The sequence below is a fragment of the Mus caroli genome, chromosome 1 (genome assembly GCF_900094665.2).
Source record: "Mus caroli chromosome 1, CAROLI_EIJ_v1.1, whole genome shotgun sequence".
In the NCBI taxonomy this organism is placed as follows: domain Eukaryota; kingdom Metazoa; phylum Chordata; class Mammalia; order Rodentia; family Muridae; genus Mus; species Mus caroli.
Genome location: NC_034570.1, coordinates 57,724,861 through 57,738,137, shown reverse-complemented (window position 1 = coordinate 57,738,137; position 13,277 = coordinate 57,724,861). Strand labels below are relative to the sequence as shown.

At 41.7% G+C, this 13,277-nt stretch overlaps 1 protein-coding gene across 1 annotated transcript in view; it reads left to right on the top strand.

The window, feature by feature from the left end:
* Positions 1–13,277, top strand: part of Mdh1b (malate dehydrogenase 1B) — a 35,210-nt gene that overhangs the window by 3,683 nt on the left and 18,250 nt on the right. The window contains exons 2-7 of the mRNA XM_021165825.1: positions 916–1,028; positions 4,693–4,827; positions 5,005–5,147; positions 6,602–7,098; positions 7,995–8,136; positions 11,337–11,500. Coding sequence (XP_021021484.1) covers positions 916–1,028; positions 4,693–4,827; positions 5,005–5,147; positions 6,602–7,098; positions 7,995–8,136; positions 11,337–11,500 — 1,194 coding nt within the window. The remainder of the gene's footprint in view (positions 1–915; positions 1,029–4,692; positions 4,828–5,004; positions 5,148–6,601; positions 7,099–7,994; positions 8,137–11,336; positions 11,501–13,277) is intronic.

The following is a 13,277-nucleotide window of genomic DNA, read 5'->3' as shown; positions in this document are numbered from 1 at the left end:
TTCCTCTGTTCTTTATATCTACTTCACCATGATCTTCTCAGTGGTGTCTGGGCAGAAGGAACCTGGATCCAGAAAAGGCAGGTAATTGAGATCATCTCGGGTGCAGAGCTTTTACAAACTATTTCCCAATAAAATGGACAGGGTCATGAAACATGAGCCATAAAGTGAGTTTGAAGTGATTAACAATGGATTTGAACTAGATAGAGAGGCTTCTCCACAGAGAGGTTTTAAGAAGGATTGGTGCTGAGGACTCTGTGAGGCTGAGGAAGAGTGTTTCCACAGCAGGCACTACACTTAACTTGTCCTCCTGAACTGGCACCCATCCCACTTCTGGGGCAGGGGGATAACTTCCTGTTTGCTCTTCACTGCAAACAAAAGAAAAAAGAAAAGTGGGGGTGGGGGGGAGAAGTGCATCTGACATTCCCTTTAACATTAATTTATTTGTTTTACATGGAGGAGTTCAGAGGTTAGAGGATACTCTAACAGGAGTGTGTGTCCTAGAGATGAAACTCAGGTCTTCAGTCTTGATGGCAAGTGCCTGTGCCTTTATCAGTCAAGCTATCTCAGTGGACCCTTGAGTGGATGCTAATGAATAGCTCACCGTTAGTATCTCATGCTTAGATAGTATGCTATAACCTCATGTGCTCCAACAGAGTACTAGAGAAAGTAAATATTGAAAACATCCTTCTGTTCCACAAAATGTTATTGTTTAAGATTCTGATCTATGAAATGTATCTTATTTTTATTACTATAACAAAAATTAGATGTTTGCATTAAATAAGTTTATTCTGCAATTTTCTTATAAAATTATAGCCACAGTGCATTCTCGAAGTGTATGGTTATAATGATAACATCCTCATACTCATGGAAATGTGTGTGTTGAAAAGAAAGCACAGCTAATTTGAACTCTTCTAGGTAAAGCAAACTGCCCATATTATGCTAAGGCAGAACTTCTGGCAGACTATTTACAAAAGAATCTTCCTGACTTTCGGATTTTTAAGATCACGCAACATCCTGACAAGTGGGAGGTAAGAACTGTTAGAGCTGTTAAATGCATTTACCCAAGATAAAGTTCTACTTTGGTGAGATACTTACGAGTATATCGTGCCAGCTTCTGAAGATGACACATATTAATAATACAGGTAAAAATGAGTCCTTCCTTGTTCATCTTAAGACATGGGTTTGTTGTTGTTTGTTTGTTTGTTTGTTTGGGTTTTTTTTGTTTTGCTAATACTTAAGAGCACAAAGGAGTGTACAGTAAGTGGAAGAAATGTGCTGATTCCACACCCAAGCCTACTGAGAAAGCAAGTAGTTTGTATGTCAATCCTTCTGAAGGTGAGCCCTTACTGGAAAGTACTCTCTGAACACCCTGAGAAGGAATGAAGGTGAAGGTAGCAGTAATAGGTTGGGGGCTGGGGGAGTTGAGCTACAATCCAGTTGCAGCAGGAGGAGTCTGGAGATCATACAGGGAAAGCATGTTGGGGAATCCTTTCCAAGGTGTTCCATGCTGAAGAAAAGAAGCTAAGCCTTTGTATTCCTGCATCAACCAGTCACCTGATGTGGCCTGCCCCAAAGAAGAGAGCTTAATCTTAGTCAAGAGGAATCCCTTTAACTGAGGTCAGTCCTAGAGAGAGAGACTCAGCAGTTAATCCATTGGCTTCTACTATCTCTGGTGACTGAGGGCACAAGTGCCTTGCTTGTAAGAGGGAAGGGACCTGGACTATTCATGAGTATCGGCTACAGTCCAGCTACTGTGCCTCTGGATCCGTGTGCTCCATTAAGTAAATTCACACCATCTGGTAAGAGCTCTTCTGGGATTCATATCAAGATCTTTCCCTGGGAAAACTCTATTAGAGGAAGGTTTGTTAATGAACCGTATTTCCCACTGCACAAAGTTTCAGAGCCAAGCTGGCACTCATCTCTCCTCACTACCATCCATTACAGGTCCCCTTCTACTGCTCTAGACCACTTGTTAATTGTGATGACCCAGTTCTGTGTACTTAAGGGATGTGCACCTCAGTCCCTTTTCAACACATGGCTACTACACTTTCCCTTGTAAGTTCAAAATTGAGCCAGAGTCTCATGGACTGTGCCCAAATGATAACCTAGATGTTAAATGTTTTTACTCTGGGTAGTAGCTGTTGTACAGTCTCCTGATGAGCACACCCAGTTACCCTTTCCCCAGACATAGCTTCTTTGGCTGCCTGCTACTCGCTCGTCTTACCATGATCAATGTCAGCTGTAGCTAAAAGGTGAGACTCCTCTTACACCTTCTAGAATTGTTCCTCTCTGGAAATTTAAAGCCTTTCAACTCACATAGGCTAGAGCAGAGAATTTGAAAAACCATAAAATGCTCTGAGAGGGCTCCTGGGAATGATGGTGAACAGGGTCTTCTGCCCCTTAATTCCTAAATGCTAAGTAATGTATCTAATAGAGTAAAACACTACATGGAAATATAACACGTTTTACAACTTGAAAGAGGCAGACCATTCCTTCCATATGTCAGTCTTCCACCAGGTATCTGCAGCTTTGCTGGCCTGCCCTGCTGCTCTATAAAGCTCAGTCTTATATATAAGGGCAATATATACTCTACTGACATGCTCAGTACTGTGCCTCTTTTCCTGTATAGCAATCTCATTGGTTCAAAGATGTGTGCAAGACCTAAATTGTCAGTTTAAACATTTTGTAAGTGTGTAGGCAAGGCTTCTGGTGAAGGCAGTACAATCAGAAAGGGCCATTTCCCACCCAGCACAGGTTGAATTCAATCTAGACAAATCACTTTCCTTTACATTGTGGAGGGAGTGCAGTGTGTTATCAATTTTCAAGAGAGGCATGTTGATGTTCTCAAAGGATGGTGGCATTATAAAGTGCTAGCGCTGGTCTTCATTGACTGATATACTGACCATTCAGCAGCAGTAAGAACTATCTCAGCTTTTAGGACTAGAGGCCCATCCTCTTGAATTGCTGCCTGTCTCTTGTGAGGCCTATTTGCCTATTTGCCTATCCTATCTGTGGGGTTGGCTAGTATTTATTACTCTAAAACAGATGTTCTCTGATGGGCAGTTACCCCATCCTTTGCACTTGAGTGTCTTAACATTCCATGTGGTTCCACACACAGTTTTTTTTTTTTCTCCCTTTAGTGTGTTTCTTATAACTTTGGTGAATAAAGTGTAGCTCAGGCTCCTTGAGAAAATGTGGTTGAGTAGCAATTTATCCAGATTCCCATAGTTCTATGCCCACTACCTTTTTAAATTAATGTGTGTGTGTGTGTGTGTGTGTGTGTGTGTGTGTGTGTATTTACTAATGTAGTTAGTTGAATTGTTGGTTGGTTGCTTGTTTTGAGGTGGGGTCTGCAAGCAAATACCTTGCATAAATCGATTCTTTGCTTCAACAACGAGGGCCCAGAAATGGAACTCAGTTTGTGAGGCTTGGTAGCAAGCACTTTAACCCACTAAGTCATCTCACCAGCCCTCCACTGCCCTTTTGACCCCTTCTTCCACTATCTTCCTTGGCATATTTGTCATTTTTACATTATCTAAGTCATCACTTTCTCCAAACTTCTGACTGTCCGTCTAGTAATACAGTACCATTGTATTCTAGGGTCCCCACCAGAGTATGCCCTCCCAAATTGCAGAAGAGCGATTCACAGTGATGAAGTCCACATGTCCATCTTTATGTTCTACTCCTGGTTCAGGACTCAGAGAATTCAGTCCTACACACATTCTCCAAACTGCTGATAGACCATTAGCCTATTCTCCTTGTTATAGTCTTTTAGGGTAGATCACGTTCTTCCTCCAGCCAAGATATGCAGTGATTAGAGGGACCATGTTGGAAATCTCAGTCTTCTTGCTTTGGGATGGAATTAAAAACATGGACTTCTTCAACACCAGCAAGAAATAGAGTTTACTTGTGAGATGGCTTTAGTATACCTCCCTCCAATGGTATGACTTTAGCATTCCTCAACTGTACCTAACTAATAACAAAGTTGTCCCTCACCAATACTCAGCTGTTATCACTGGAAATCTTGGTCTACCCAAACCAAATGGTAACATAAACTTTTTCTTCTGGTATGTATGATGAGAATATCAGGTGGGTAACTTTTAGCTCATCAATTAAGTCTGAGTCATAGAAACCAGAACCATAGATTTGAAAAGCAGTATCAAAATTTATGTGGCCATAAAACTAAAGCAACTCATATATAATAAAAATGGGTGTTTTTCTTTAAAATCAGCCAACTTAGAAGACATGGCCTCTCCCTAGGTTAAACACAAGCACTCCAGCAAAGAAGCAAGTTCTCATACTTTATTTGGCCATTGGACCTGGAGAATATTTCTTATTTATTAATTTGTTATTTATCTCATCATTATCTTCTCTCTTTCTCTCATTTTTTTCCTTTGTTATTTCATTTCTCTTATTGAAACAGGCTCGCTGTGCAGCCCGGCTGGGCTGAAATGCACAGTGATCCCCCTCCCTCTGCGTCCACAGTGCTATAATTATGTATCATGAGTAATCATAACAGTCTCGCTGCTATTTTCTAGTTTATATTTTACCATTTGATGATATATGTATCATGAATATACTTTTAAATGCAAACTTTAAAAAGCCATTACTCTGTTGTTTAAATCCTACAAGATTGAACTGAATTCTTAGGCAGATTTAATAGGTGACGCTTATTGGAGGCTTTCCCCACAGGATTGGGTGGAAGATGTTTGTGAAAGGAATATGTGGGACCACAGAACCTCCCCCATTATCTGGAGAGAGTTGCTGGATCGTGGAGGCAGGGGCTTGCTTTTGGGAGGATACAATGAGTTTCTGGAACATGCCCAGGTACGGGATTGCATTGCTTATGTGTTCAAACATACCATTCCCTTAAAAGTATTCTATATTTCAAACTCTTGCTTTCCAAGCCATTCTGCTACCTTCCTCCTAGTCTATTTTCTATTCTGGCTTTGGTCTAATCATGATCTATTCTCTGAGGTTGAGTTTTCCTTTTCTGATATCTAGCTTTACTATGGTGTCACTTCCAACATGACGACAGAGTTGATGATGGTCATCGCTAAAGAGAACATGCAGACGCATACAGAACAACAGTTGGATAAAGAAACCATGAAAGATCTCATCAGCCCTTTGCAGGTCTGGATTGCCAGGTGGGATAGTCAAACCCCAGGATTTATGAGCCTGGAGGTTTATTTTTAGAAAAGACAATGGAATTGGATTAATTTCATGGTGGAAGAATACCTATGCAGGTTCAAAAGTGTGTGTGTGTGTGTGTGTGTGTGTGTGTATTCACACACACATCTGGCTTGTACATGGTTATGAGTGCTTCTGTGTATCTAGCCTCCAGCATCTATCCCCCTGTGATTTACATGCATACATGTCTTCATACACAATCTAAAGCAATGCTCCTGGGTTTGTCCCCTCTGGTCATTGTTCTCTCCCTCTCCTCCCCTCCCAGTCCCCTCCCACCTGCTGACTTTCCTTGGTTCTTCCTCCTGCATTCTCTGAGTGCAACCCAGATCCCCTCCCTTGGTTTCCTCCCTTTCTCCTTCTCAAGGGCGCTCCTCCTCCTCCTTGTCCTCACTTGTCACCGCCTCCCCTTGCATCTCCACCCCGCTCACTCTGTGGTTCTTTCTCTGCGCTTCCATCCCTTCCCTCCATCTCCCCACACTGTCCTCCTCACTGCATGTGTGTATCCTAACACATACCTGTTTTGAGAAAGTATATATAACTATGGATACTACAAACACTGAAAAGATTCAGAAGTTGTACTACACATACCCATGAGCCTGTCCAGAACTGGGCATCACCACAGTGCCCTTCCCAAACCCAGCAAGAGTAATAAAAGTTTACAAATGAGTTTTTTAATCCCCCATAGTTGATCATCACTGAAATAGAAGATCAAGGTACATTCAGTTTCAAACAGAGCATAAAACCTTTGCTTATCCTAACCACACCTGTAAAGGTTTTTCCTTGTAAGACTGTGAGAAAAGTAATCTGTCCAAAACTAAAGACATTCATTAGTAGATAAAGGTATTAAAGACAATGGGTAGCTGAAGCAAATGTCTTTGTCTTCTCACGAGAAAGCCTGAGTTTGTAAGCAGAACAATCTGATAAGGAGCTTTTGTTTGCTTATGTTTTGTTTTGTCTTCTGCACATGGGAAAGCTCTTTTATTTGAAAAATCTAATGCACTCGTACATTTTTATTTGGTGGTATCATCAGATGCTGAGATGGAGTGGGTAGTGAGACTTCCCTGTTCTGATTTGGATTCCTAGGCACATCTGTTCAAGTGTGAGGATGCTCATGTGAAACAATGAATCATCTTTCAGAGCACATGCAAAAGCATTGGTTAAGAATAGAATGCTTCCCCTTGGTATTGCAAACTTTATATGCCCCAGTACAGGGGAACGCCAGTGCCAAGAAGCGGGAGTGGGTGGGTAGGGGAGCAGGGCAGAGGGAGGGTATAGGGAACTTTCGGGATAGCATTTGAAATATATATAAAGAAAATCTAACACAAAATAAAGAAAGAAAGAATGAAAAAAATAGAATGCTTCACTGGGAAGGGCTCTAACTGTTTTCCATCCAACTTTTGCATTTAAACAGTGCAGGTACTTATGTGTGCTGCCACTTAATTCCCCTCTTGCTAAGTGGGGAAGTGTTTGGGATGCACTCAGAGATCAGCCTGACCCTGTTTGACCAGGAGCAAAGGGAGGACTGCCTCAGAAGCATAGTGATGGAAACCCAGGACTTGGCCTCGCCAGTCCTCCGCACTGTCTCCTTCTGCACCACGGTAAAGGAGGCCTTCCTTCAGGCCCAGGTCATCATCATCCTGGATGACAGCACAGAGGAAGAAGTGTACAGCCTGGAGAGCTGCCTGCGGAGCAGGGTGCCACTGTGCCGCCTCTACGGTTACCTGATAGAGAAAAATGCTCACAAGTCTGTCAAGGTCATCGTGGGAGGGAAAAACTTTGTAAATCTGAAAACAACTTTGCTCATGCAATATGCCCCTAACATCGCGAGCAACATTATCGCAGTGGCTCTGGGGGTAGAAGGCCAAGCCAAAGCAGTACTGGCCCGAAAGATGAAAACCACTTCAGCCAGTGAGTGTCTTGCTTGTGTTTTGACACATGGGTTCAAATAATGGAGAGAGAACGCTACATCCTCCAGGACCATCCTGGATGTGTAACATAGATTAGGAGGGATGGATGAACCCAGTGTGATTGGTCCTCCCTCATTCAGGGGATGCCACTTAGACTACCCTACCCTCCTTACCCAGCTTTTTCCTGTACACACATACTGTGACCCAGTTTAATTCATAAACTCAGGGCAGCAAGAAACTAGCAATAATAAAAAGTAATAACCTAATAAACCAATCATAGCAACATACAGTAATGAAAATGATCTATAAGTTACCCACTGATTATTTTTTGAAAAATTCCCTATGATATTTTAAAGTGCAGGTCTGGGATGGTAGGTCAGTGGTAGATCTCTTGCCTAGCATGCATGAGTGCCTAGGTTCCATCTCCAATGCTGCTGCACCTGCCCTAAAATGAAAAAGTGTGCAACGGTTAATTGAGCTATGGGATGGAATGTGAAGCTGTGGATAAGGGGGGGCAGCTGTGCCCACTTCTTTTAATATATTCTTATGACTCTGTGTGTGTGTGTGTGTGTGTGTGTGTGTGTGTGTGTGTGTGTGTGTATAAGGGGAATGAAGTTAAGAGAGGCACAAATGATACAATTTTCACTAACAATATCTTTCACGGCAGTTCCCTCAGTATTCCTTGACTTTCCCATCCAGTATACTGTTCACAAGGCATTATCCCATGACTGCCAAGCCCCGATAATTAGGGAGGTGAACACCAGCGCTTGCACAGGCTAAAGAGCTTGGACATCATTGGACCAACCCTAAAACAAATATACAGACAAAGCATTGGATCTGAATACATTTTATATTGGTGAACTTTATTTTAATCATTTCTGGTTCGGTTCTGCACAGACATCAAAGATGTGATAATCTGGGGCAATATCACTGGAAATAACTACGTTGACCTGAGGAAAGCAAAAGTTTACAACTATGAGAGTGCTGTCAAGGGGCCTCCTGGACACTATCACTCTGTGTTAAGCTTGATTTTTGACAGGTATAGTATATTTTCTAAGTGAAGAATACTAACATTAGATAAATGAAATAGATGTATAACAGTTGTAACAACCTGCAGAGCCCAGCGTGACCCTGTTGAGGACAAAGTGACTTGGTCCCTGTCCCTGGGGCATGGCCCCCATGTGAACCTCCACGAGAGATGATGGCTGCTGTGGATGTAAGGCTTGTTTGTGTAATAATGTATGTAAGCTCACGTTCCTCTAAGGAACATCCTCTGTGTTACTGTTAATGACTCTGTGATAATCATACAGCATGAGTCCAGGAGGTGAAGGTGTGGCTAATGTCTTAGCAAAATGGAGAACCCTGGGACCTTCAGGACTGACCTTAAAACTGTGAAAAAGAGCTTTAAAAACATGGATTCAAAATACATATAATTTCTCAATATGCAAAATATAAGGATGTAATATGAATTATGAGTGGCCTCATGAACCTCATGGAACAAGGCAGCTATGAGTCAGCTTGTCAGAAAGATACAAAGGCAGATTCTTTCATTCTTTTTGTTTGTTTGTTTGTTTTTGGTTTTTGTTTTGTTTTTTTTTTTTTTCAAGACAGGGTTTCTCTGTGTAGCCATGGCTGTCCTGGAACTCACTCTGTAGACCAGGCTGGCCTCGAATTCAGAAATCCACCTGCCTCTGCCTCCCAAGTGCTGGGATTAAAGGCGTGCACCACCAGATTATTGAGTTCACATTTAAGCCTTCAAAGATGAAATTAAGCATCAATGAGTTACTCCAGTTGTGGTGAGACAACTAGACAAGAATCGCCTCTTTTCATTGACAGACATAATACTGTCCAAAGAAAGGACACAATTACAGGTTTTTAGGACAGCTTAATTCTGACACCACCGAGTAGGCTAGTCCTTAATCTTCCTGTTTCTCTAGGTCTGTCAGATGACACTGGCCAGTAGGCTGTAGACTGATGCTCCAACATTTTGTAGTAAAGGACTGCCCAGGTGTTCAGCAGTCTGATCAATTGGATAAGTTTTGGAAGCTGTGTTAGGCTTCCTGTATATTTTCTGTTAATATCAGTTGTTCTTGGGTTCCTGATAGGTTTGAAAAAAACTGCATAGTCTCCTAGCCAACCCAGGCTTTTTACTTTGAGAGGATGGTTTTAAGATGACATACAATCCAAAGCCAAGACATAGTCAAGAGCAAAACTATAGTCTTTTAAGTTAGGATAAAGGACAGTGTTTAATTTTATTGATAAAAATGTTGGACTGGGTGTTAGACATATCTTATACCATATAATTTACAAAATGGTAATAGTTGTGTTCTATTTATATTTTGAGAGAAATTCAGGTTTTTTTTAATTAAATAGAAAGGATGAAATGTTGCAGGATTTTCTCTGTCCAATTACATTAGGACAGTGGCAGGCCTGTGATTGCACAGGAAAAGAGGCAGAGCTAGGAGTTTTGGGGAAAGATAGAGAAGTTTCAGGAGGGAGAAAGGGAGAAGCCACACAGAGGCAGACGAACAGGAAGATGACCCTGATCCCACGTGGTTTTAAACAGCCACAAGGAGCCAAGATCAACTCAGGTATTTATTCCAGGTTTCCTTTTGCTTATTCTATGAATCAGCATCCCATGATCTATAAATAAAAAAACTGGACTTTGGGTCTGCATGAGATAAAATAGCAGGAAAAAAAAAAAAAAGACAACAATTCTTTAGAATTTTTTTCTCTAGAGAGAGCTGAGCTGTCTGGAGATCTCTGGAGAACAACACAGCTCTTCAAGAATCTTTTCTTAACAGGATCTCTGACTTGGTCAGAAGATTCAATAATTTTTTATTGCAGTTTTTCTGACGTTGGTCTGAAAAGCCATGAGCTATCCAGATAGCTTTTAGAATTTTTTACTAGTAGAGAGTGCTGTCTCAACTGGAGAGTTTTTAAAAGAACAACAAAAGGTATCTAGAGCATAGTAGAACACACACAGAGAGAGACAGAGAAACAGAGAGAGACAGAGAGAAAGAGAGAAAGAGAGACAGACACAGAGAGAGAGAAAAAACAGGCTGGAAAGCCATCTCAGCAGAACCTAGGCCGCCAGCCTGAACCCACAATTTGACTTCACGTCCTTCTTTTCACTGCTCCCAGACACCCTTTCTCTCACAGCCCCTCTCCATGCTGAGGCTGGTCCTTAGCAAGCACCATTAAAACATTTTGTAAAATTTGCATGAAAATAACATACATTGTTTATATACACCTTTTTCTGTGCTTTCTATTGAAGAATCAGAAAGAAAAAAAAAATCCATGAATAATAGCTTGTTGGTCCCCAGCCCCATCTGATTTGTTTTAAAATTATGAACTTTTCTATTTCAGGCTATCCTCAAAGTACTTTGTAGATTGTTACGGTTATCTCTAAAGCAGGTATACATAAAGCAAATGTTAATGTAAAGACGGGTTCACGACAGGGGAACGGGAGGTGAAGTGTTCGTAGGAAGAGGCGTTAGAAAAGTAGTGCATGCTGGGAGCAAGAAGCCTCCAGGTAGAAATTCTGTCACCATTGTTAATTAGTTGTGTGACTTTAGCAAAGTTACATCAAATTTGAGCCCCACCTTCTCCAATAATAGAATGAAAATGGTGGCATGACCGGTTCCATATGAAATAAAAAGGAAAACAAACTGACTTCATCCAGGTAAACACTGGCATTCCGCGGAGGAGAAAGAGGATCCAGGCAGAGCCCCTCAGAAGCACTTCTGCATCCCCATTCCAGGTCCCAGGTTGCAGCTTTTCCTTTTCCTTTGTCTTTTATTTCCTCCCCCTCTCCAGGCCATTGGAATGTTGTTATCCATGCCTAGGCACACTCTGTGCTGGGCCCATCTCCTGAAGCCCATATTCAAATGTTCTGCTCACAGGGGGTCCAGGTTGCAGGGTCGTGAGGCATTCCTTCTCATCCAGATGCGCTCGTCCTTGAATTTATACTCCAGACCATAAAACATGTAGTCCCAAATCTCAGTGTGAACCATTTACTGTTTATTGAACATATTTGATTTTAAATGAAGGATATGACTGGTCCCAAGAAAGCATCTAAATATAATTATTTGTAATGAAAGAAATTGAGACTATAACCTTTGGGTCTCATTACTGTGTAGGTGATGGATAAAATTCCCTGTGTTGAGTTCTAGGGCTCAGAGGACCTCCTTTCCATCCCTCTCTCTATTGTGAAACTGTTTGTTTCCTTTCACGCAGAGAGTGGATCACAAAAGAATTTGTGCGGACACTTAAAATCTTGAGCAGCACTGGAAAACAATTTGGAGGCATCTTGGCTGCACACAGCATAGCCACCACCCTGAAGTACTGGTACCATGGCTCACCACCTGGAGAGATTGTTTCCTTGGGTGTAATGAGTGAAGGTACGGATTCCTATCTTGTAAAGCAGTATTTAGATCATAGCTTAATCTACAAGTTGTGTACTTTTCAACTGTGCCACAATGCGTGCATGCATCCATTCATTCGGTTGTCCATTCAAAAATTCAGTAAAAAAATATTTATTGTGAATGTACTAGAAAGACAGACAAGGGATTACACCTTGGCTTCACACTTCAGAAAATGTACAGCAGAGTGAAGGAGGGCCAGATCTCTACAAGTTGCCTTACAATGTTTTCTCACTGTGTCCAGCTAAGAAAGAGAAAACCAAATGCATTCAGTGCAGGGAGCAGGAGGAGTCAGAGTAGGCTTGGTGGAGAGAAGGCATTGCAAGCAGTCTCCAGGTGTTTGGTGTTGCCCTTGAGGGCCTGCGGGGGAGAGCGCTGCACACCAAGAGCAAAGACTCAGAGACAGGATCTGAACATGCAAGGAGACCAAGGGTTCAGGAGAACAGGTAGCATGGGCAATATAGGAAGACTGCTGCCTGTCAGCAAACACTGCAGAGATATGATATAAACTTAAAGAGTATGTACAAGTCTTTCAGTATCCTTATAAGCTAGGAAAAACACTGGCTGCTGTTACATCCTCTGTAAGTTCAACCACAAGAAATTCTTTGGCTTTTGTCGGTCTTGTTCACTCCCTGATCTTCAGCCTGGGACTCTCGGGTGAGTTCTATCTTGGTTGGATGGCAACATGGCAATGTGGATGGCGTACTGTCAACCTAATGTACAGCAGCCTGAACCAATCAGATACACCTTCAGCATCTCTTATTTAATAACAGTGTCACCATCTCCTCCTTCTTCCAATTTCAGTGCACCTCAGAGATATCTTCAAATAATCCACAATGTGAGACTTAACCTCTGTCTCTCTTCTGTGTTCACACAGCATTTTGTTCCTCTCTCAGACAGAATATTCTTAACGGGCCTTTTTAGATGCCTATGTTAGAATATGTGCACTGAGGACAGGCCTTCCTGAGTGTCATCTTCTACATCTTCACGGGAGAAGTATCTTATGTGACATTTGGCAAATACTGTACAGTTGAAGTAACAATTACTATTATTACAATTATAAAATACAATTAACAAAAATGTTATACAGTAATAACAATTATTAGATAAGTTCTCAAGCTCTCACACATTCTATCCCCATAAAGCAACACTCTCTGAGGTGAGATACAGGCAGTGTGAACAGTCTGGGAAGCTTGCTGATGGACAGTCTGTTAGTATGGCTTCTTCGGTGCACTAAGGTTTTTCTGGTAATGAAACAGGCTAGATAGACACAGGGCCAAAGGACAAGCTTTGCAGTGGTTGGAAGTGAAATTGCAGAGCTGTTACCACAAAACCACCCTAGACTGCTGGGATCAACATGTACTGTGGGAGACCATAGAACTACTGTCTTTCTTCTCCTTTGGCATTTCTATATCATTATCCTTGCGAAATCACCTGTTCCCACTATGCATTTGACACCAAGGCACATCCAATAAGCTATATCTAAAGACAAAAAAGGAAGGGAAACCTAATTCTGAGAAAGTTCTGGCATGTTCCTATAATTTTTCACATTTCTCTCTGCTTGAACTCATGAATAATAGCCCTCCCTTCAAAGTTTGTCTATTGTATTAGTTAGGGTTTTACTGCTGTGAACAGACACTATGACCAAGGCAAGTCTTATAAAAAAACAACATTTAATTGGGGCTGGCTTACAGGTTCAGAGGTTCAGTCCATTATCATCAAGGTGGGAGCATAACAGTATCCAGGCAGGCATGGC